The sequence below is a fragment of the Mus musculus genome, chromosome 5, assembly GCF_000001635.26.
Source record: "Mus musculus strain C57BL/6J chromosome 5, GRCm38.p6 C57BL/6J".
In the NCBI taxonomy this organism is placed as follows: Eukaryota; Metazoa; Chordata; class Mammalia; order Rodentia; family Muridae; genus Mus; species Mus musculus.
Genome location: NC_000071.6, coordinates 113,756,963 through 113,780,264, shown reverse-complemented (window position 1 = coordinate 113,780,264; position 23,302 = coordinate 113,756,963). Strand labels below are relative to the sequence as shown.

The following is a 23,302-nucleotide window of genomic DNA, read 5'->3' as shown; positions in this document are numbered from 1 at the left end:
ACTGTGTAGTACTGGAGTGCTATGTAGTGCTATGTGGCACTGTTTAGTACTGGAGTACTGTGTAGTACTGTGTAGTACAGGAGTACTGTGGAGTGCTGTAGTACTGTGTAGTACTATGCAGTATTGTGTAGTACTGTGCAACACTGTATACTACTGGGGTGCTGTGTAGTACTGTGCAGCACTGTGTAGTACTGGAGTACTGTGCAGTACTATGTAGTTCCAGGCTAACAAGACCAGAGGTTGGAAACCTTGAGATCATGCGCTCACAAAAGACAACCAATGGTTGTCATGGGAATGTCAGTCTCTATGAGCAGGGCAGAGTGAATGATGCCAGTGTTCAGGGCAGCTACGGTCACAGCCAAGGTCCTGCCCATGCTGATTCCTGACTGGAGGGTTCGTGACTTTGGAGCCCACCCTTCACCTTTGTTACATTCCTAGCACTTAGCTTTCTCTCTACTGAGCATCCAGCACCAGTGCCTGGTGTGTGGCAGACTGAGGAGCCAGCCATTCAGTAGTGATTCCCTGGGTGACAGAGTCACGACATGTGAGGCCTAATATGTCTTCATGTGGGGTTCAAGGTGAAGCCTCTGATGTCCTCGGAGCCACAGTGATTGCCAGGAAGGACAGGGTACAAGGGGAGGCTCAGGGCCGTTCAGCCTGGGCCAGCTGATGTGTTTAAAGGTGCAGCTCTCCCAGGGGCTGCCAGCAAAGGAGAAAATTCGAGGGACCTGAGATTCATCTTTTGCCTTTTAAAACCAATCAATCATGTGATCCACCCATGGTGGTGCATGCTTGTTAACGACACACTCAGGAGGCCAAGGCAACAAGACTTCGAGTTTGAGGCAAAAAACCAAAAGATTCTCCCAACCCCCCCATAGAAGTCACTACATGTAAGAGTTCCTTTAGTGTTCTGAGACACACATGGAGACTGTGACAAACCCCCTTACTTAGTTCAGTGAGTACTTGGGGCCCAAATTGACCTGCTTGCAGAGCAAATTTATAGGAAGTTACAGAAATCGGACCTGTTTCTGGGCTGCACACCGTATTCTCAGGGTTGGGCCGTGCCAGCAACTTGATGTGTGGAATTCAGAAGTGTCTCATTTTAAAATCACAAATAGGGGTGGGAACTGTGGCATTGCCACGAGGAAGGGACCAAATTGCACAGCCACAACACGCCCTTCAGTACAATTTGACATGGCTCCACCCAGGGCCTAATTTGAGATTCTGATGGGTTCTGGCCTGTGGTCTCCTCCCAACTGCGGGGGAAGTGGCCTTTGAAGTTCTGAGCCCTTCTCCAGAACCCAGAATATTTTGAAATAAAGGATGATTGAAGAGTCAGCCTGTGTATGCTGGGACACAAAGCCACCATCAGAAAAGAGTTTGCTTTTGAAGTTCGCTGTATCTCCCAATGCCAAGACTGGAAGACAGGGCCCTTCCCTGAGCTACACAACTGGGCAGGTCAGGAGCGGCTGCTCCCTGTGTCTGAGTCTGCGTTGTGTATCTGGAACAAACTGAAGGCTACTGCAGTGCGTGTACTCGGTTCGGCTGAACATGAGAGACACACACTTCTATCAGGCAGGGAACAGATTAGCCTCTTCAGTTGGTTTCAGTTCACTGTCCACCACACAGAGCCTGGGTGGCCTCTGGAGGCTAGAACTGTCTGTCAAGAGTGAGGCTGGAGCCTGGGGTCTAGAGTCCAACGGTGTAATCCCGAAGCTGTTCCTGCTTGGCCCACGGGGTTGACTCGGGCAGTTTCTGGGGTTACTTTCTGCCTTTCACTGACCAGTGGATTACTGCAGGGACCCTCAACGTCCTTGTGAATTGACCACACTTCCCAGAGGGGAGAGATCCTGCATCTCTTCCAGCCTTTTGAAAGCAGCTAAGTGGCCATCGCTGTCACCCACCACAGTCTGGCCTTTGAGAACCCCGAGGCGCTCTGGCTGCACTAGGGGTGTGTGAGGGAGTCGAGAATCAGGTTCAGTACAGAAAACCATTGTCTCACATTTTTATTATAATATATATATGCAGATCTGCTAAATACTCAGTAATAGATCCTATCAGATAGCCAGCATAAGGCGCTCTGCTGGCAATCTACCTCAGGTCAGGTACAAGTCCTTGTCACTCTCCAGAGCTTAAGACTTCGGTGCTGATTTCAGTCCCAGGCCACAAACTAAATCAAGACACTAACTGCACTAAGGACACACGTGAGCTGAAAGGAACACGGGATCAGGTGTAATCAACGGCACATTTTGTGCAAGTGGTGAATAGTGTGCGTTTTGCGTAGCTTCTTTGATGTGCAGGGTGGCAGGAAGCAGCTGCTGTGACTGGCTGGAGTGTCTCCAGGGCTCACTGCTTCTCTGGCTCCTCCTTCTTGGACTCTTGCTTCAGTTTGTAGTCAGCCAGGGCGGCCTTGATGGCGTCTTCTGCCAGCACTGGAAGGCATGGGAAGGTAGACAGCTTCAATGTCTGACACCAGAGGCATGGTCTTTATTACATCTTATACACTTACACACATACAGCATTGTATATTTGTATGTCGGTATAAATACCTATCTATTTAGAATACGTATGCTTGTGCTTGTATGTGAGTGGCTGAATGTGCTTGGGCATGCGTGGTGGTCACAGGACAACTTTGGGGAATGGGTTTAGAAGTTCTTTTTTTTTTTTTAATAAGATTTATTTATTTTTATTATATGTAAGTACACTGTAGCTGTCTTCAGACACTCCAGTAGAGAGAGTCAGATCTCATTATGGATGGTTGTGAGCCACCATGTGGTTGCTGGGATTTGAACTCCGGACCTTTGGAAGAGCAGTTGGGTGCTCTTACCCACTGAGCCATCTCACCAGACCCCGGGTTTAGAAGTTCTAACTCAGGCTTGGTGGCAAGTTGTTACTTGGGCCATCTCCCTGGCCTGAGAGGCGGGCTTAAGGAAGAGAACCTTTTTAAGTTGGTGGGTACTAGAGTCAGGAAGATTCAAGAGTGTGCTACTTGCACACCTTTCTGGCTGGAACAGTGAGGGTATTGCAGAGAGTGCTTGTCACCTGGCAGCAGTCTGCATGCCTCCTGCTGCAGCCCCACACTGGAAGGCTAGTACTGAGAGGATACCGAGGGTGAGGCTATGGGCGAAGCAGAAGCCGAGAGCTGGAAGGGGGCAGAAAGCTGAGCATGTCAGGGTGACGTCTTACTTCTGCTTTCTGGAAGAGGCTTAGCAGTGTGGGAAGGCTCTCGTGGGGCAGTGTGGTAGGTAGTGCACTGTGGCCTCAGGCACTGCAGACACACTCAGAGACAGCAAAGGCAGACTGGGGAAGCGCAGGGTGGGGGAAGAGCTGCCTGTCTCAGCTGCCCGGCCACCGTGGGGTGGGAACAGCAGACTCTGAACAGATCCAAGCTGCCTGGCAGGTGGGGCAGACTCACTGGAGCAGTGCAGTTTCACAGGCGGCAGGCAGAGCTCCTTGGCGATGTCGGTGTTTTTGATGGTCAGGGCTTCCTCCACCTGAAGTGTGGCGGGGTAAAGTACAGTTTCAGTGAACTTGACCTTGCTGAGCGTGGGCAGAACACACCTCAGGATAGGCTGTCTGAGGGAACTCCTGCTACATAATTAATTCAACACAATTCCTGGGCAGGGCTGCCACTGTGTACCAAGGGATCTCTAGTCGGGGACACAACCCGGGCTTCCTGGCTGTGTAAGCAGGAACAAGAATGCTCACTGCCCACTGAAGGCAGGCATCGCCTAGGCTGCTGGGCAGCATCTGCCTGAGGATGCCTGGGGGTCTGAGACCTCTGATGGATGAAGAGGCAGAGGCATGCTTATGCATTAAGGAAAGCCGGTCTCCCTCAGACAAGAGGCCTCAAGGTCAGAGAAAGGGTCTTCCTACTGTCTGACCGTAGTTCAGAGCCCTGAAATACCAGGAGCATGTGCCCAGTCTCACTTCCCCTTTCTCCAAGGCTAGTTCTTAACCAACTTCCTTCGAGCCATTTTCCCCCAGAGCAAGCAGGTGTGGGTCTCCCTGGCCCCCAGGAGCTCAACGGCCAGAACGCCTGGATCCTGTGGAGCAGGTGGCTCTGTTAGAGCTGGCTGGCGTTGTGAGCATCCAGGACTGGGCCCCGTGAAGGTCCACACTGTTCTAAGACAGGGTCTCATGCAGTCTGGGGTGGTCTTTCAATTGCTAAGTAGCTGAGGGAGACCATCACACCCCAAGCCTCCTGTCCCTTCCTTGTCTGAGCTGGGATTACAGGCTTGTGTGCCCTGTGCCACCATGCCATGTTAGCGTGGGTGGTTTCATAGCTGCTGGATCTCAGCAGTTTCAGCTCTTAAAGATTTTGATTTCTAAGCCTCCCTCGGACGCGGCTGTCTCTGCCTTCCTGTGCATGCCCGTCTGGACTCCTACTTGAAGCAGGAGATGGGACAAAACTGTGAATGCCGCACAGCAGCTCTCAGGGGACCTTGGTGACCTCAGGGACATCAGGGAGAGCCCAAGACTGCCTTTCAGTTCTGTGGCTGGGCGGCCTGGTGCTGATCCTCATCTACGGAACTGACAACCAGTGACAGCAGCGACTGACACGTTGCCTTAAGCAACAAGATGGCCTTGAACTCCCAGCGTGAGGAATGTAACCAGGGCTTAAAAAACTGGCTTTTTTCTTTTCTTTTCTTTTCTTTTCTTTTTTTTTTTTTTTTTTTGAGTTCCTGCTGGGTGTCCCAGGCAGGCTTTGAAGTCACCATCTTTATCTTCCTGCTTCTTGCTTTGCTGCGACTCATGAGTAGACTCTCCCAGAGCCAGGGTCACAGGGAGTTCTGATTTAATTCCATGTTTTTTGTTGAGACAGGTCTCCTTACGTATCCCGTGCTGGCCTAGAACTCACAGAGCTCCTTCTGCCTCTGTTGGGCTTTACTGCTCCGGGATTAAATAGCTTTATGACACTTGTGAGTGGTCTTACCGTTTTCCCCTTTACCCACTCTGTGGCTAAGGAGCTGGAGGCAATGGCGGAGCCGCAGCCAAATGTTTTGAATCTGGCGTCCACAATCTTCCCCTTTTCATCCACCTGGATCTAGAAAGGAAACAGAAGCTAAGCGGCCACAGCTGGACCTGTCCTTGAGAGCTGGGACCTTCTGGAGGTCCACAGTGTGTGTTCCACATGAGCCCTGGCTAGTGTCCACTCCAGATGCTGTGACATTGGTCACCGTGATTTGTTTCACAGAGCTTGGTGACAGAGAGTGAAACTTGGGGTCCACACAGGTCCAGCTGGCACAAAGGTAGGGAAATGGTGCCCCTCACCCCACTTGGTTGTTTTCAGCCCTAGCCCGCTGTATGTGAACTCCTGTTTTGCAGAGATCTGTTTACAGCTGCTGCCCCTGTTAGCACCTCAGGCGCAGAGAGAGAGAGAGAGAGAGAGAGAGAGAGAGACAGAGAGACAGAGACAGAGAGACAGAAAGAGACAGAGAGAGATTACCTGCAACCATGGCTCCATCAGTACCTTTCTCTGGGGCACCAACTATAATTAGCGGCTCTTTCCTGCTTGCCATGAAGGAGGCTGAGCTAAAGCTATGGCTGACTGAAGCACAGCCTGCCACCTCCCTCTGCCCCGCTTCCTTTTCCTGGAGAGGTTTGGTTAACACAATATTCCTTTTCTCACTGAAAGCGCTAGCTCCTGGTGGCCTTCACTTGGTCAGAACAGTCACAGAGTCTTTCGATTGCTCGGTGAGAGCAGGATCTACACTGATCAGTGAGGTGGAAGATAAGGTCATCTGTTTCAGAACGAGACCCGAGTCTCTACCCTCATCATCCATGTCAGCCACTGATCCCTCCTCACAGGAATACACAGACAGGACAAAAATGCTTTGTGAGGTCTTGTTGGGGTGCAGGTAGTAATCCTTTCACCCAGTCAGTACCTGCAGTTTCATGACGTCACCACATGCCGGAGCCCCCACCAATCCGGTTCCAACATTTTTAGATGTCTTGTCAAGGGATCCCACGTTCCGAGGGTTTTCATAATGATCCACAACCTGAAATGGCAGATCAACAGAAATCGCTACGGTCTTTACTCTCTCTCTCAGATCAGCAATCTGTATGGGACAGAGGTGGGAGACCCATGTGTGACCCAAACTCTTTCTATCTCCTCCCCAACGACCTTTGTATCGAAGATACTGTCCAAGAAACCGGTGAAAACTCAGACACATCTTCCTTTCAGGGGGCTGTCAACCAGAAGTAATCCCCTGACTCACACACTGTACCAGATCTGGGCTCAAAGCACAACTTCTCTTTTTTACCAAACACAATACACAAAGAGAAGTATGCACTTACAAAAAATCCCGAGAATAAAAACAGCCCCAAATGGAAGAGTTCCCCAGAAGTTTCAAGGTCAGAGATGAGCTGGAGGTTGGGGAACGAACGAGTCATTGGTGGCTGTAAACATAAACACAGCGCTACCCTGTGGCAGGAGCGCCCCCTGGTGCCTTAAGGCTGCCAGCCCGTCAAGGTCCTGCAGCTATAATGTCAACAAAACAACCTTCCCTTTGGGGTAGAAGGCCTTGGGCAAGAGCACCCAAGCCAGAACAGAACAAGCAGCTGTTAAAGTCAGGGACACACTAAGATTTAATAACCGAGCTTTCTCCCGCTAGTTACCAGGAGGCACCCTCATCTGCAGATTGAGTCTAAGCCCTGAGCCCCCATAACGCATCATCTAATCAAGGACTTTGGGGGGGGGGGGAGGGAGTGTCTTGTACATCTGCGGTAGCCTTGTTTTTCGGAGTGAGTCTCCTGTCAAGAGGATTTTAACGTCCCTAAAAGCGTGGGGGCCCGCAAACTACTCTTCTTCTATACTTTCTGCTCCCTACCAATAAACACACAACTGAGAACCGAAGTTTTAATGTTGGGCTAGGTGCTTGGCTGAGCTCGAGGCCATCGGCTCCTAAAAGAGTAAATAAATCGCCATCAGTGGTTTCCCTTGGTTGGACCGAGCGCTCCACGTACGGGGACTTCAGAAGACTCCTGTCAGGTCTGAGAGAAAGGATGGGAGGGGACCAGTGACTTGATCAAGGCCATCTGGCCAGGGCAATGGCTTAGCTGGGGAGGACGCTGGTGCTGTCGAGTGTGCTCAAGCATGCGTGTGTGTGTGTGTGTGTGTGTGTGTGTGTGTGCGTGCTGCCCCTTGACCCCCGGCACGACATACCCGGACCCTCCCTTCTGGGCTGTCAGCCTTGGGACACTCGGAGTGACGGCCGCGGCGGGGCAGAGGCGGCCGCGGGGCTCCTCGGTGCTGGTGATCTGCGCAACGGCGGCAGGTCCCCTCGATGGTTCGCGCACCCCCTCGCCCGCCCATACCTTCTTGTGGTAGAGCCTGGCCGGAGCCGACAGCTCCCGGGCGGGCAGGCGCGGGCTCCGCAGCAGCAGCGCCGACGCCGCCCGCCTCAGACGGCCAGCTCCCGTGGCCGCCGCCATCCTGCCGGCTTGAGCTGCGTCGACCTCGGCGACGCCGGAGGGATGGCGCGCCCGTTCGACGTCACCGCAGCTCGGCGCTTGCGCTGGCGTCTCGGCCCGGCTACGCCCCCTCTGACCGCGCCCTCGGAAGGGGCGTGGCCAGGCGCAGAGCGGGAAGGTCCGAAGCGGCGTGCAAGGTTGTCTGGTGCTGCGATGGGCGTGGGGATGCTCGGTTTCAGGCGTGTTTATGATTCGATCATGCATACGTCCCTGGTAGACTTTTGTTCAGGCTGTGGAGTTCCTTTTCTTTCTTTCTCTCTCTCTTTCTTCCTTTTTTTTTTTTTTTTTTTTTTTTACTAATTCCGAGGTAGCCGTTTCACCCATGGAGCAAATGCATATTAAGTGTACTCTAGGTGTCACTAAAAAAAAAAAAAAAAAAAAAATCCTGGGAGCAAAACGGACGCGATTTCTGGCTCGTTAACCTTGTTGATGAAGGGGAAAGGCAGTGCAGAGGGAAACAGCAACGCTTTTCCGACCTCGAGAACGAGGGGTATAAGAGAAACGAACCCCATCCCTCGACACCTACGTTTGTTTTACCGCCATGCACATCATTCCGAATCAATACTTATTGTAATGTATTATCATTGACTATAAAAATCCACAAAAGCGACTCGTTTAACACAACTACGAGGTACTAGGTGTTACAAAGGGGAGGGAGCTTTATTCGAGAGATGAGACTTTTCCCATGAGATGGTGCATCCGATCGCGGAGGAACTGCAATCTTGTCCGCACTTGAGGGTCGGTTGCCGGGAAACAACCACGCACCGGAGCCGGCCGAGCCTTACAGAAGGTCTTTAGTCCAAAGCGACGACTTTGACCTTCCTAAGATGGCGCCTCGACCTTAACTACGGACATCACGCACGCACCACTTCAGCTGTGGCTGCCACTTCCGGCCCAAAGACCCGACAGCTGTCCACGGTTGTAGCCGGACGCAGGTTATGCTCGTGAGCCTTTTCTTCTGACGGTGGCGTCTGGAGGCGCTAAAGGATAGCATCAGCGGTGGATTCTCCACAGCTTCCTGCTCCCTGAGGCCGTCCGCGACGCTCCCGCTGGTGGCCGAGCGGAGTTTTGATCAGGCAGACGCCGCGGACAGCCCGATGCTCGCCGGGCTTCGGCGGGCGAGGGAAGACCCGAGAGTCGCGGGCTGCGCAAGATGGCGACGACGGCCGCATCTTCGGCGTCCGAGCCGGAGGTTGAGCCCCAGGCCGGGCCTGAGGCCGAGGGAGAAGAGGATGAGGCGAAGCCGGCCGGTGTGCAGCGGAAGGTGCTGTCCGGCGCTGTGGCCGCGGAGGCGGCGGAGGCCAAGGGCCCCGGATGGGACCTGCAGCGGGAAGGCGCGAGCGGGAGCGATGGGGATGAGGAGGACGCCATGGCTTCCTCCGCCGAGAGCTCCGCCGGGGAGGACGAGTGGGAGTACGACGAGGAGGAGGAGAAGAACCAGCTGGAGATCGAGCGGCTGGAGGAGCAGGTTGGCCGGCCTGGGTGGCGGCGGCGGGCTCCCTTCCTCCCTTCGGGTCCCCAGGCCCGGCCCGCCCCCTCGGTCCTCCGTGGTTATGGAGACCGCTGAGGTCGCCGGGACGCCGTGAGCCACCGTGAGTCCCCGCGTCCCCGGCTCAGTGCGCGCCCAGGGCGTCCCTAAAGTATTCCATTGAATAGTGTTTAATCCGGTTTCCCCGGGAAACTGAGGCTCGTTGAGGGGGCTCCTGCACAAGGTGCCACCGCACCTGAGAGTGTTTATCTTTTTAAGCTTTTACTCTCTCTTTTTTTTCTTCTTATTTTAAACTTGTGCTTGTATGCCTGCGTGGACACGGTTGTCTTTTAACCATGTGTGTTCCGGGGATTGAACTCTTGGTCATCAGGTGTGGCGGCGGAGCCATCTCTCCAGCCCCGGACTGTCACTCTTTTTTTTTTTTTTTTCCGAGACAGGGTTTCTCTGTGTAGCCCTGGAACTCACTTTGTAGACCAGGCTGGCCTCGAACTCAGAAATCCGCCTGCCTCTGCCGCCCAAGTGCTGGGATTAAAGGCGTGCGCCACCACGCCCGGCCGGACTGTCACTCTTAACCAAGTGGTTTAACTGTCTGACAGTCGGAGGGGAACTTATTTTCCTTTAAGGATAGTAATAGTGGTCAAAAGTGGTGTAGAACGAAAAAAACGAACGCGACTGTAATAGAAGTGCAGAGGTTGAGGCTTTTGGTCTGAAGGCCAGGGCCCAACTCACTCACTCTCTCTCTCTCTGTCTCTCTGTCTCTCTCTCCCTCTTTCTTTCTTTTTTGTGGGGGCGGGGTTTCAGGCAGGATCTCAGTATGTAGCTTTGACTGCCTTGGAACTCATTATGTATACCAGGCTGGCCTGGAGCTCACAGAGATATGCCTGCCTCTGTCGCCCCTACCAGGCCAGAGCTGCCATATCCAGCGCCCCCAACTCCCTTTTAATTTACGTGTATGAGTGTTTTCCCCGAATGGGTGTGTGAGCAGAGACCAGAAGAGAGCATCAGGTCTCCTCGAACTGCAATTGCAATTAGGGACTGTTGTCAGGGGTTCTGTGGTTGCTGGGAATTAAAAACTGGTTTCTTTAGAAGAGCAGCCAATGTTCCTAATCGCCAAGGCTGCATCCTTTTGGAATTCGGTAACAACTAATACTCATGTGTCCTCAGTGATTTTTTTTTTAAACAGCTTCCACTGTAGATTAGGAGCAATAATTTCTGTGAAATAATCATTATAGCCCATGACTCCTGCCTAATGAAGTTGCCATGGTAACTATGGCCCCAGTGCCTGGTCCCAGGTAGTAAAGCGGTCCCTGATCTGTTATTGGTGATAACTCCTTTATAATCCAGTATGCTAGCAGGGGTAGGTGATGAATTCAGATTAGAATGGTTTGAGCAAAGGTGCATGAATAGTCAGTCACTGTCTATAAAGTGTGGGAGCAGAACCAGGGGTGCTAGTCACAGCGGGACTGGAGACCTGATATGTTCCCCCCCCCCCATGCTTCTGCCAGTACCTCCTGTTGGGCAAACCCAGCTGTAAACCATTGCGCCAGGAAGACCAAGATCTGGTGCGCCCAGTTGTTCATAGCACAAGGTAAAGATGTGGAGGAGTGGGGCCCCAGAGAGATGAAACCTGTTCTCGTGGGGAAACAAGGCTCAGAAATGGTAGGATGGCTGATCCGAACTCCCATAAGTGGGACTCGATCTCTTCCAGTCACCTGTGGTCTAGATATTCCCCCGGAGGTGCAGTTCCTCAGCAGTGTGAGGAACACAGTCCAGTCAGCTAGCCTTGTCTGGATTTGTGGTGCTGAGAACTTTCTAGTTACAAAACGATAACCTAGCTTGCCCCACTTGCCACCATGTCTAATTAATTATTAGAGGTCTTTTGGAGCAGGTGGTTATCTCTCCTACTTTTTAGTGATAAATGCTTTGAATCTTATTTGGTGTCCATGGCAGGTGCACCTGTGCCATGGCAGAGGACAGTTTGTAGAAGTCGCTTCTCTCCTTCCTCACTGCGGTCTCAGGGGTCCAGGTTACGTTGGTGGGCTTGTTTGCAGGAGCAGAGCCATCTCTTCAGTTCCAAGAGGACTGACTTGGTAGCTCGGGATGACCTGGAATTCACTCTAGCCTAGGGGCTCAGACGTCTGCCCCAGCCCCAGCCCTAGCCTCTCACATGTACAGTTACAGGCTTTAGCTGCCATGCGTTGACTCAGCAGAAACTCTGGGATGCAGGGAGCAGACTGGCTCTCCTTGCTCTTAAAGGAGAAATGTCTTCAGGCTGTGGAACGGCGCACACTCCTTGCATTGGCAGTGTGTGTCATGTGCGCTCTCACATTGGCCCACACATAAGTCTGGCCCATTTTGGTGCATAATAGATGCTAAGTGAAGGCCTTTCCCTTCCTGGCTTCTGCAGTCTTGGCAGCTGTATCCTCTCTGCAGTGCCTTTCTTGTGCTGGGTGCATGGTGTGTGGTGTCCTTTCTGCTCTGTCCTGACCGCGTAGCTGTGGCCGAGCCTTCTCCTTAAAGCCTTATGTGTCATTAATGATGGCCTGAGCCTGGAATAGAGCGCAATGTACTCACTCCTCAGTTCAATTGCTTGGAAGTGCCTGTGTGTGTGCGCGCGTGTGCGTGTGTGTGCTTGGGCCGAAGTAATCCTTTCCTGAAGCCCGTCTCTCCTTCCACAGATCAGACTTAGGTCCTCATGCTCGTTCCATATGTGCTTGCCCATGGAGCCGCCTGGGCCGTCCTGTGGTGTAGGTCAGGTGCATTTGATACCATGCCACGGCTTCATACTCCACCCAAGCATCGGCCTTGTTTCAGAAAGTCAGAGGCTGACCCCAGAAGCCACGCTGTCCACCTCAGGCTCCTTTTTGGCTTTTGCTTTAGCTTTGTTCACTGTGGTGAACCCGACAGAAGCAATTTAGGGGAAGGTTGCTCACAACTTGAGGGTCTAGTTCATCATTATGAGGAAGTCATGGCAGCCGGAGCTTGGAGCAGCTGTCAGTCACAGTCAAGTGCAGAGAGAATGAGTGTGTGCATGCCTGTGAGTGTGCACTCAACTCAGATCAGCACTGCCCTGCCTAGGGAATGTGCCACCCATAGTGCCACCTCACCTAGCATGATCAAGACAGTCCTTTCAGACACACCACAGGCCAGTCTGGTCTAGAAACCCCACACTGAGACTCTACCCACGTGATTCTAGGTTGTGTCATATTGACAGCGGGAACGATCACATGCAGTGTTCATGGGAAGTACATGTTGTCGTCCCTAGCACTAACCATCCCTAGCCTCCAGATGCTGGGCTCACAAGCACGGACATAGCTTGTCTTTACTACTTTGTGGGTTCCTTTTTCTTACATCTATTCAACCTGTCAGTACTAGGTGGAAAGGCAAAAGGATAGATAGAGAGGAAAGGGGTGTTCTCTGCTGACTAGGGGCATCGAGTTCCTTGGGGCAAGTTTGATCTTCGCCATCAGGATGTCTAATCTTCTCTGCACACGGTGACTATTTGACAAACTGCAATCAGCCGCATCCAAACACCAACCAGCCTCTGGCTATTGGGCCTTAGCATTTATACTCTGAAAAGTCCACAGACTTTCAAATGTCACATAGTCACAGTCACGGCTGGCAAAAGTCACGCCCCTCCTAGAGCATGAGACCAATCATAGTCAGCTGCTGTGGACAGTCTGAAGCAGCCCTGGATCCCACACCTGGGATTAAAACGAGAACATATTTTTATGCTATTTCTGTGTTCTTAAACCCCATGCTCACTGCACATGTAGTTGGAGGCCAGAAGAGGCATGGATCCCCTGGGACTGGAGTCAGGTGATTGCAAGCTGCCACGCACCTGTTGGGAAGGGAGCCCAAGCCCAGCTCACTTTTTTTTTTTTTTTAATATAAATGCTTTATTTAACAGTTGCAGATCATTCTGTGGGCTAAGTAGTGGATATCCAGAACCCCACCAGCTGCAAGATTAACACAACCTTCGAGCTTCTCTTTCTGACTCCAATAGGGTGAGCACGTCACCCTCTTGAACGGGGCCTTTGACATTTCGGATGATAGAGCGGCTGGTGTCATCCATGAATTCCACTCGCACCTGCGTGCACTGTCCCTGTGAACCGGTCCTGCCCAGCACTTTGGTTACCCTAGCCAGCTTGATGGGCTGCACGCGACTCGTGTCCATGATGGCGGCGATCTGGCGGAGAGCCCCAGCTCACTTTTAAGTCACTGTTTATGTTCTTTATCAACGTCTTTCTGTGTGTTGATAGCAAGCATTTGGAGAGCTAGTCTCTAAGTCTGGCTTAAGAGTTAGTGTCTGAGTCTCGTTTTACAAACTCTGGGTCTCAGTTGTGGACCTGGGCTGATGTCAGTGGATGGAACAAGAGCCGACTCATCTGCGTGCTCTGGGCTCTTCTGCTCAGTTCTATGCCAGCTTAGCCACCTGCCTTCTTAGCACTGCTTTTATTTCCTAATAAAACTTTCTTGCTTGATTATTATTAAAACCTTTCCCCCTCTTTTTCATGTGAGTTCTCTCTAAAATGGCCCTGGCTGTCTGAGAACTCACAGAGATCCTCTTACCTGTCGCCTGAGTGGTGGGACTAGAGGCTCGGGCCACCACAGTACTGGAATCCAGAAATATGAGCACACTGGTATATGCGCTTTGTTGCTGTAGGGCATGCTGTCACTGAGGAGACAGGTTTGCCACACTTTGCAGTTAGGGTTGTGTTGTGCCAGCCTATTGAAATGCTTTCCAGACTTTTCTGCTCTAGAATTCGCCATCTGAAACATTTCCAAATGTGCAGGTCTTGGTATGACATCAGTTCATATGTGTGGAGGTCTGGAGAAGTTCACCTTGCAGACCTGGAGCCCAGTGCCCATGCGGTAGCCCCTTCTCTCTCTCCCAGTCCAGGTCATCTTCCTTTCTGTGAGTTTAGCTACTTGAGAAACTTCCTGTAAAGTTGGCTTGTGTGCGTCAGGCTGCTTGTTCTAAGGACATGCGCGCAGGTGCCATCTTCCCCTCCCCTCATGTCGTTCATTTCCTTCCCTTAGCTATTTGAGCCTCAGACTCAACTATGTGTTTGACAAGAGAACTTGTGGACATCTCTGTGTGGTTTTAGAAGGTTCTGAGTGCATGTCCACTGGGGAGCACCACGGGAGGCTCACAGGCTACGCTGTGTCTTTCTGTTCTTTTGCCAAATACAAATTCTAAGTCCTGGTTGGGTGGTTTTGTGAGCTGCCCTTCTGCACTGAGGCCACTTGTCTTCCCTTTATCTGCTGAGTGGAAAATTGTTTTCTGACTCAAAATCACCTTTCCGTTTCAAGAATGTCCCTTCCCTTTGCAGTGTAGTAGTGGAATGTGGGTGCTCCACCCTGGCTTGGCCTTGCACCATAAGGCTGTTTGCAGTTTGGGCGCTAGGAAGAAAGCTTTGTGAGCTCGCATGTGCCGGCTGGTGTGGGGGTGAAGGCCATGAGCTCGCATCTGCTGGCTGGCATGGGGGTGGAGGCTGGGTGCTGGGAGCAGCTGAGGTGTTGCCCTTTATGGCTGTAGTAGGTGGGCGTGGTGTCTGTGGCCCCTGTGGACTGAATGGCACTGTTTCCATGTGTCTGTCCTCACTGGCTCACAGTGCTGACCTCACACAGTCTGCCTGTTTGCTGTCCACATGTCTGGGATTAAAGGCATGGGCTATCTATCACACCATCCAGTTTTTCCCCCTGAGCCAGGATTTCTCAGAGTAGCCAAGGGAAGACTTCAGCCTTCCTATCTCTGCGAAGGCAGTACTGGGATTGCCCCAGGCCTAACTCTCTGTGCTGCTCTCTCTGTGTGTTGGCATCTTCCACTGAAGGCGCTTAGCATCAGGCTTGAGTGGTGTGGAGCCTTTCCCTTCCACTCCCACTCATAAATGCTGGCTTGGGGTCAGATGGTCCTAAATTGTATGTTTCTTCCTTATATGACTTAGAAAAGTCCCCAGGAGACAGGGCTTCTCCCCCCCCCCCATTGTTTTCTGTTCCCACTCTGTTTTGTGGGCTCCACGGTCCCTTCTCAGACTCACCCCTGTCCTGTTGGAAGGCTGTTTTTGGTTCTCTCATGGTGGGGCTACTGCTAAGCCTATTCTTTTTTATTTTTGTTTTTTTGAGACAGGGTTTCTCTGTGTAGCCCTGGCTGTCCTGGAACTCACTCTGTAGACCAGGCTGGCCTCAGACTCAGAAATCTGCCTGCCCCTGCCTCCCAAGTGCTGGGATTAAAGGCGTGCACCACCACTGCCCGGCTTGCTAATCCTATTCTTATAGTCTATTTGTGTTGATGTGTAAGAGTAAAATATTTTCAGTTTTTACCTTGAAAAGTTCCAAATGTAAAAATGAGCCTTTATGTTGCTGTTGCGGAATTTGGAAAAATCCCACCGTAGTGTGAGCTCTGGCTGGCAAAGGCAGAGGAGCCAGGACTACAAAAAATGCAGCTTAATGCAGGTCTCCAGTGACAGCAAGATCTGCGTTCCGGAGTAGGAGGGTGGCCAGGGCTAACAAGAATGCACCAGCCCTTCTCCAGAACCTGTCACTGAGCCTGGCGAGAGCTCACTGAAGAGCTTGGCTCTCAGCACACAGGTTGGGAACCACCTGTGACCTCAGCCGGGGCTGAGAACAGCTGACATCACTTACCTCAGATGTGCATAATTAAAGAAACACTAAAAACAAGAAAACCGAGGAGCTGTGACTGTGGCAGTGTCCCTCTAGAGTCAGCCCAGGTGCCAGTTAGTGGCTGTCTTGTCCCACGGGAGTTTTGTAGGTTTGGGACCTGTGCCAGAGTTGGTGGCATAGTCATGGATCCCACACCAGCTTCTCGCTGTCCCTACTTCTGTTCAGTAAGATGAAGGAACTCATGATACATCTGCCATTTAAATCCCACGAGCTCCGTGGGCTGAGACTAGCAGGGCCCCCACATAGTTGGGGAGCTGAGGCCCAGGAAGTCACAGGTCACTTGGCTAAGGATGGAGCTCCATGTTCCTTAGAGAGCCTGGGGGAACCTCTGGAGTTCTCTGTGTGGCGGGGCTGTGGTGACAACTGCTAAGCCATGCTGAGACCCGCTCTTAGGAGTGTCCCTTTGCTCTTAGCTGTCCATCAATGGCTATGATTACAACTGCCACGTGGAGCTCATCAGGCTGCTGCGGCTGGAAGGCGAGCTCAGCAGAGTGAGGGCGGCCCGCCAGAAGATGAGTGAGCTCTTCCCCCTGACCGAAGGTAAGCTGCGGGGAGAGAGAGGAGCGCTGCCTGCCCCGTGCTGCTTCATCGTCTCAGGCTGTTTTGCAGACTGTGGTCTGTCATACAGATTCACCTGTGGAATACTGGTTGCTTACCCCAATAATATGAGAAACATTTTCCTTAATGTAATTTAACTTCACTGTGGTCTCTTCCATTTCAACAAGTGTGTAGTTAGCCTGTTGTACCACAGAATTGAAAATTTAGGTAAACATTTATAGTTCTTAAGATTTATTTATTTCACCGGTCATGGTGGTGCACGCCTTTAATCCTAGCACTTGGGAGGCAGAGGCAGGAGAATTTCTTGAGTTCCAGGACAGCCTGGTCTACAGAGTGAGTTCCAGGACAGCCAGGGCTATACAGAGAAACCCTGTCTCGAAAAACCAAAAAAAAAATTTATTTCATGTACATGAGTTAACTGTTGCTCTCTTCAGACACACTAGAAAAGGGCATTGGATCCTGTTACAGATGGTTGTGAGCCACCATGTGGTTACTGGGAATTGAACTCAGGACCTCTGGAATAGCAATCAATGCTCTTAATTGCTGAGCCATCTCTCCAGACCAACATTTATACTTCTAAATCTCTTTTAAGTTTTTCAGTATATGGGTGGTTTTTTTCTTTATGCAAGTATGTGTGTGTACCTGGTATATAGAGAGGCCAGAAGAGGGAGTCGGATCCCCTGAAATGGGTTACAGAAGCTGGTGAGCCACCGTTTAGGTGCTGGGAATCAAACCAGGGTCCTCTGGAAGAGCAGCTAGCTCCTTCCCTTTGAGTTATCCCTCCAGCCTGGAAGTGTAATGGAAGTGTGTTTGGGGCAGTAGTTGTCCATCTTGCTTATGTCCACACATTTGCCCCTGAGAAGCACACTGGCGGTGAGCAGCTCTGTGGCTGGGCCTGTGCATGTTTAGAGCTGACTGTTCAGCTTGGCAACCCTGGTGTCGGTTGGTCAGACACAGCTCTCCTCACCTCCCTTTCATGGGAACATGCCAAGTGCTTTGCAGAGAAGTGAATTTCTGCCGTGATAGCTTCGCTGCCTCTGTTGAGAGTGCAGTGTGTGTTCTGCTGTAAGAGCCTGTGGGAGCAGGAGAGGGCATGTGCTGATCTGTGCTGTTGTCTCTAGAGCTCTGGCTGGAGTGGCTCCACGATGAGATCAGCATGGCCATGGACGGCCTGGACCGCGAGCACGTGTACGAGCTCTTTGAGAGAGCCGTGAAGGACTACATCTGTGAGTGCCTGGGCCCTGGGTCCCTCCCGCCCCGTGCTGTGAGCTGTGAGCTGTGTGTGGAGGGAGGGAGGGAGGGATGGCCAGGGAAGGATGCTTTAGTCCCGGACTTAGGGTTTTCAGTTCTTTGTTCAGTAGAGATTGGGCCTAAGATTAAAGTAGAAGAAACTACCACTTTCCTGGGAAGAGACTAAGTGCTTCCTGCACTCAGCAGTTGTCTGACAGAGAGGGCTTAAATGGGATTTCTAGGCACTTAAAGCTCAGCTTGTATCTTTGATTGAAACGGCCTCCCCCCTCCCCACCGCACCAAGCTACAGTCTGTGAGCGGCCTGAGTGCTGGTATTAAGATTGGACCTTCTGTCTGACCTGTCCTTTTTGATGCTAATGCTTCAGACAGGGTCTCACCTTGTAGCTCAGGCTGCTGAGCTTCAGCCTCTTCCTAACCTGTACATGGGTGTGTCCTCACACACTTACCCCTGGCATCATGAGTTCCAGGCCAGTCTGGGCTACACAGTGAGTTCATGTGAGACCCTGTCTCAGAAGCAAACAAAAAGTTTGAAATATTGGCTTTGCACAGCATCTTCTACAGCCTGGACACCATGTTTTCGAGAAGAGCATTGAAACAGTTTAAGAAATTGAGTGCAGGTGCTCTCTTATAGTCCCAGCACTCAGGAAGTAGAGCAGGAGTTCAAGGGTAGCCTAGAGTATCTAGTGAGATGAAGGCTCTCCTGGGACACATGAGACCCTGTCTCTAAGAAAATAACCCAACTTCTGAGAGCAGCATTTGGGTCCTGGTTCGAAGATGACCAAAAAAATAGGTGTGTCAAAGGGGGCTGTGGCCATTGTGATGATCCTCCTGCCTCTGCTTCTCTTGTACTGGGTACAGGTGTCACCACCACACCCATCAGGGTGCGCTTATTGGTTGTCAGAGGTATACTACTCAATGGGATATCAGAAACTCCACATGTGTGCATGCTGCCTCAGAGTTTCAGGACAGGCAGGGCTGAAGGGAAGACCTTGCCTCAGAGTCTCGAATCAGAACAAGTGGATTCCTAATCATGGGCTGGGTGCTCTGGCTTTCTCTTCCCCTTTTTACCAGAAGACTTGCAAGATTAAGGCCTAGCAAGAAATGAAACTCTAGGAACTGAAGTGTTTTGGACAAGTGTCTCAGATTTATACTTATGGTCACTGAAATATGTTAGTGGTTTCCTTCAAGCTCCCCACCCTCATGTGTATGTCTGTTGCTTTGTTGGGATAAACACACGGGGCTGCATGCTCTACCCCTTTGGTTTTAATGAACTGTGTGTATGCATGCACTTGGTGTGCACTGTGTGTATGTGTCGCACCCCTGGCGTGCTTTCTGTGTGGTCAGATCTCTGCTGTGCTTAGGAACATGTGGACAGCTCTCTGAGAGTTCAGTGTTGTGGGAAGCTGGAGTGCTTGATGGCAGTGTCCTTTGCAGAAAGAACATGTGTTTGGTGGACATGTGTTTTGTCTTCATGAGGGTGACATATCAGTGAGCCGAACTTACAGATCGCTTCTTGTCTTTTAGGTCCAAACATTTGGCTAGAGTATGGCCAGTACTCAGTTGGTGGCATTGGTCAGAAAGGTGGCCTTGAGAAGGTTCGCTCTGTCTTTGAAAGAGCCCTGTCCTCTGTTGGCCTGCACATGACGAAAGGCCTGGCCATCTGGGAGGCCTACCGAGAGTTTGAAAGCGCCATCGTGGAGGCTGCTCGGGTGAGTCCAGACTCTGAGGTCCCTGCTTGCAGGAAGGGCTGTTTTCAGACAGACTCTAAGAGCCTGACCAGCTTTTGCTGGCCTGTTAAGAGACGGGCAGTCGATAGCAAAGTCAGTAGCTGACTTGGAAATAGATGACTGTTTTCTGATACATTAAAACACTGCAGTTGTAGTTCTACAGCTCTCTCTCTCTCTCTCTCTGTGTGTGTGTGTGTGTGTGTGTGTGTGTAATGAGTGCATATGTGTCTGTGTGTGTCTTCATGTGTGTATATTATGTATGTATACCTTTGTGTCACGTTCAGTGTGACTGAGGGGAGGTTTCACTTCACAGGGGTGGATGGACAGCTGAGCCCTCTCTGGGCCCCCTCACAGGTGGCCATCACAAGTCAAGCATCTCTAATCTGGAACTCAGAAATCCAGAATGCTTTGTTTTACAAACCTTTTGAGTGCTGACTGATAGTGGGACTGGGAGACTGGCCCTGTGACCCCTGTGACATTGTATAAAATGGCTTTCAGGCAGGTGTACGAGGTGTTCATGCCTGCACTGGGTACCTGGGTCCCTTTTTGTTTTTTTGTTTTTATTGTTTTTTTTTTTTTTTTTTTTTTTTTTTTTGAGTTTCTCTGTATAGCCCTAGCTGTCCTGTAACTCACTTTGTAGAACAGGCTGTCCTTGAACTCAGAAATCCGCCTGCCTCTGCCTCCCGAGTGCTGGGATTAAAGGCGTGCGCCACCATGCCCAGCTTTGGATCCCATTTTGTTTGCTTATAGTCTAACATTTGGAAAAGGGTGCTGAGTGAAGACAGCCGTGTGACGAGCGCAGCCTTGGCGACTTTCTGTACTCAGTCTGCAGAGCACTGGGTGAGGCCGGGGCCTGTGCTCTTCAGCATCTGTTCCCAAACTTTGTCTGGACATGAGCCCGGGCTGACCTCAGACAACAGCGCCTGCTGCCTCTGCTACCCAGAGCTGGGCTCACATGCCCGCCGTGGCTGGCTCTCCAGACACTGTTGCATTTGTCTGCTGTGGCTTTACCATAGCGTACTTCACGTGCAGTCCCCAAGCCTGCAGCTCTGCCCTGTGTCTGACTCCTGCCACTGTGCTGTCCAGATTCCTTCCCAGTCTCCCTGAGGCTGGGACCCTAAGTGCTCTCCTTTGTGATACTTAGGCTTGGCACCGTGTAGTTGCCTGCCTGCCTGCCTGCCTTCCCCTCCCCCTCCCTCTCAAAAAAATTTATTTATATGAGTGCTCTGTCTTCCTGAACAGCTGTCTGGAAGAAGCAAGCATCAGATCCCATTAGAGTTGTGAGCCACTATGTGGGTGCTGGGAATCGAACTCAGGTCCTCTGGAAGAACAACCAGTATTCTTAACCTCTGAGCCATCTCTCCAACCCAGATTTCTTTCTTTTTAAAAAGATTTGTTTTTGTTTGTTTTGTTTTGTGTGTGTGTGTGTGTGTGTGTGTATGTGTGTGTGTTTTATGTATGCCATAGCTGCATGTAGAGGTCAGAGATAACTTGTGGGGGTTGCTTTTCTCCTACCTTGTGGACCTAGGACCAAGCAAGCCCTCTTTGCCCGCACAGCCATCTCACTGGCCCCTGGGTCCCTTGTGTTCCTCTTTCTCTTCTTGCCGTAGCCCTAGAGGCCACAGTATGGATGACACCTCCTGTGTGACGTGGCATAGACTCATTTTCAGGTTGAATTGACAGTTTGTTGAGAGTTTTTCTGAAGTGGAAGGAACCAATACTTTTCTTTACTGCTGATTTGCCTCTTTAGCCCATAGCTGCCTTCCTTTCCCCTTCTGACCGGGAACAAACCTTTGATTCACAGCTGGAGAAAGTGCACAGTCTCTTCCGGCGACAGCTGGCGATCCCACTGTACGGTAAGAGCAGCAGACTTGTCAGCAGCCAGCCATCTGTGTTGCTAGTGCCCTCATTCACATCCTTCCCAGCATCCTATGGGGCAGGCAGGATTGGTGTTCTCAATACTGTCAGAAAAGACTGTTTCGAATTGTTAACACTAAGAGTTATTAGGCTCAGAGGCGGGCGAGAGACCATGTTTCCTGGAGCCCACTTGACAGTTCTCACTACTTTGAGACACACTTGCAAAGGGGGACATGATCACAGTGCCTCATTTCCTGGGACACTTGACCCAGAGTCCCATGCTGGTCTGTCTCTGCATGTCACGGGCATTCTGCTGATCCTACAGTGACTTGCTTCAGAAGTAGATTGTAGCCATTCATGTCTCAATTTTAGGGGCTTTGCCTAGGGTCCCTTGTGGGTGAGCCCATTTTGGCATGACTTCGGCACTGGGCATGGGCAGTGCCAGGAGGGCCTTTTGTGTGTGTGGGGTCAGCACTGCCCCTACTGCCTATCTCAGGCCCTGCTCAGAACCTCAGGGCAGCTGCTGAGTCCTGAGGTCTCTTACGTCACGGCTCCCTGGGCTTCAGATCTCGATGTTAGCAAGTGCTGTCTGCTGGAATTGTTGGGTGTTGTCCATTACAGACCAGAACTGACGTGTTTGTAGATTCCATCTGACATGGTAGCTCGAGGCAGCCAGGCTACTCTGCTGTTAATGTCAGCTTCTTTCCTCATGGCACCCTGAGGATTACAGAAGAACAGACGTGCAGAGGTGGGGCCCCAGGAGGTAGAGGGTGGAGGTGTAGGACTGCAGTGCGGCTCGATCAGTGCTGGGAGCCACTGCACAGACCTGGGGACTGAGCAGTGAGAGCTGCGGTAACCACAGGTGTGGGAGGGGTGGGCGGCACTGCGATCTTCTGGCTTTTTATGTTGGTATAAGTCAACGGCACAGCCCACAGCCTGAGTCCGTCTTTCTGTAGAGATGGAGGCCACCTTTGCAGAGTATGAAGAATGGTCAGAGGAGCCCATGCCGGAGTCTGTACTTCAGAGCTATCAGAAAGCGCTGGGGCAGCTAGAGAAGTACAAGCCTTACGAGGAAGCGCTGGTGAGTGCCTTGCTCACTGGGGACTTAACCAAAAGCTCTCCCACAACTCGCAGCCGTAGCCGCAGAGAACAGTCTCTAAGGTTTGCTCTGCCGTGTAACATGTAGTACATAGAGCAACGTGAACATCCGTGTCCCCAGCCCTCAGGTTAGGAGAGAGCACGCAGTGCCCTGGGAGTCTCTTCTGCTCCTCTCTGGTCTCGAGGTGGCCACTTGATGGCTTCATGACAGTCCCTCTTGCCCCTTGGATGGCTGTGCTCCTGTGGACGGACCCTTAGCATCGTGCTTGGTCCTGCTTGTAGACCTCGGCATGGTGATCCAGGCTGCGTTCTTTTCGTGTGCTTGTATGTGTGCGTATTTAGCTTATGTGTCATAAGTGTTCAGCCCGTGTGTCACCCTGTGTGGCTGTATGTGCAGCAGTGTGTGCACAGGGGCACAGTGTCGTCTGTACACACAGAGGGGTTTCTCTAGCCTGTGTTAGAAGAAGGAACTCGCTGGTCACAGGGCCATGCTGCCTGCACCCTGCCAGCAGTGCTGGGCCCTCAGCTGCCAGTCCCGTGTTGACGTCAGTGAGTTCAGCTTGTGCTCCAAGTTGAGTTGGAGTTTTGTGTTTTCCTTGATTACTAATGACAGCCTCTGCTCATGTGCGTTGGCCCTTGGGGCTTTTTGTCTGTGAAGCTTTTTCAGCGTTAGAAGTTGTAAAGCCCCCTGCCCCCCTTTTCCTTTTCTGGGTACTTTTTGGGAGTCCTGGCTTCTGATGGTTTCTTTTTGCTTTTGAACTACTGTCTATGTTGGCGATGGTTCATTGACTTGAAATCTTAGTTTAGATTCCTTGTCTGGGTCTCCATCTAGCGGGAACAGGCAGGCAGTAACAATACGAACCTGTGTGGAGAGCCAGTGTGGTCCTGATTATAACAAGTGTGTCCCTCGTTGCAGTGTAGGGCCAGCCACACAGTGACTGAGTGTGTGCCGTGGCCCTCTGTGGAACCACACAGTGATGAGTGTGTGCCGTGGCTCTCTGTGGAACCACATGGTGATGAGTGTGTGTCGTGGCTCTTTGCCCGCTTCCCTGCTTGTGCTGTGGTAGTCAGTTGACCGCTCCTCCCTGAGTCTTTCTGAGGGACCTTGCTGCCTTCAGTTTGTTTCTGTCAGGCCTACACGCAGTTCTGTTAAACGTTC

At 51.6% G+C, this 23,302-nt stretch overlaps 2 protein-coding genes and 1 pseudogene across 10 annotated transcripts in view; 1 reads left to right on the top strand and 2 right to left on the bottom strand.

Annotated features, from left to right (window-relative positions):
• Positions 1-1,976: 1,976 nt before the first annotated feature.
• Iscu (iron-sulfur cluster assembly enzyme) lies at positions 1,977-7,847 on the bottom strand. Of its 4 annotated transcripts, none has more exons than NM_001363317.1 (5): positions 7,169-7,464; positions 5,889-6,002; positions 4,937-5,047; positions 3,416-3,494; positions 1,977-2,432 (listed from the first exon to the last, which is right to left on the bottom strand). In NM_001363317.1, the coding sequence occupies exons 1-5, from the start codon at positions 7,316-7,318 to the stop codon at positions 2,347-2,349; spliced, it is 540 nt and encodes a 179-aa protein (NP_001350246.1). In that variant the 5' UTR covers positions 7,319-7,464; the 3' UTR covers positions 1,977-2,346. The 4 variants fall into 4 exon arrangements, with proteins under 4 accessions (NP_001350246.1, NP_079802.1, XP_030110615.1 ...); NM_025526.5 differs by having other exon boundaries at positions 7,321-7,464; XM_030254755.1 differs by having other exon boundaries at positions 1,990-2,432; positions 3,187-3,494; positions 7,169-7,494.
• A 17-nt stretch (positions 7,848-7,864) lies between these two features.
• Sart3 (squamous cell carcinoma antigen recognized by T cells 3) overlaps positions 7,865-23,302 on the top strand; it is a 29,957-nt gene continuing 14,519 nt past the window's right edge. For 3 of the 6 annotated variants that reach the window (NR_151532.1, NM_001356623.1, NM_016926.2), the window contains exons 1-6: positions 7,865-8,944; positions 16,066-16,192; positions 17,332-17,436; positions 18,986-19,170; positions 20,993-21,044; positions 22,002-22,126. Coding sequence is in view for 4 of the 6 variants with exons in the window: in NM_016926.2 (NP_058622.1) it covers positions 8,630-8,944; positions 16,066-16,192; positions 17,332-17,436; positions 18,986-19,170; positions 20,993-21,044; positions 22,002-22,126 (909 nt within the window). In the remaining 2 variants the exon portion in view is untranslated. Of the gene's footprint in view, positions 9,069-16,065; positions 16,193-17,331; positions 17,437-18,985; positions 19,171-20,938; positions 21,045-22,001; positions 22,127-23,302 lie in introns of all 6 variants that reach the window. The other 3 variants (NM_001356621.1, XM_030254699.1, XM_006530406.1) reach the window with 3 other exon arrangements.
• Gm3511 (predicted gene 3511) lies at positions 12,851-13,165 on the bottom strand (annotated as a pseudogene).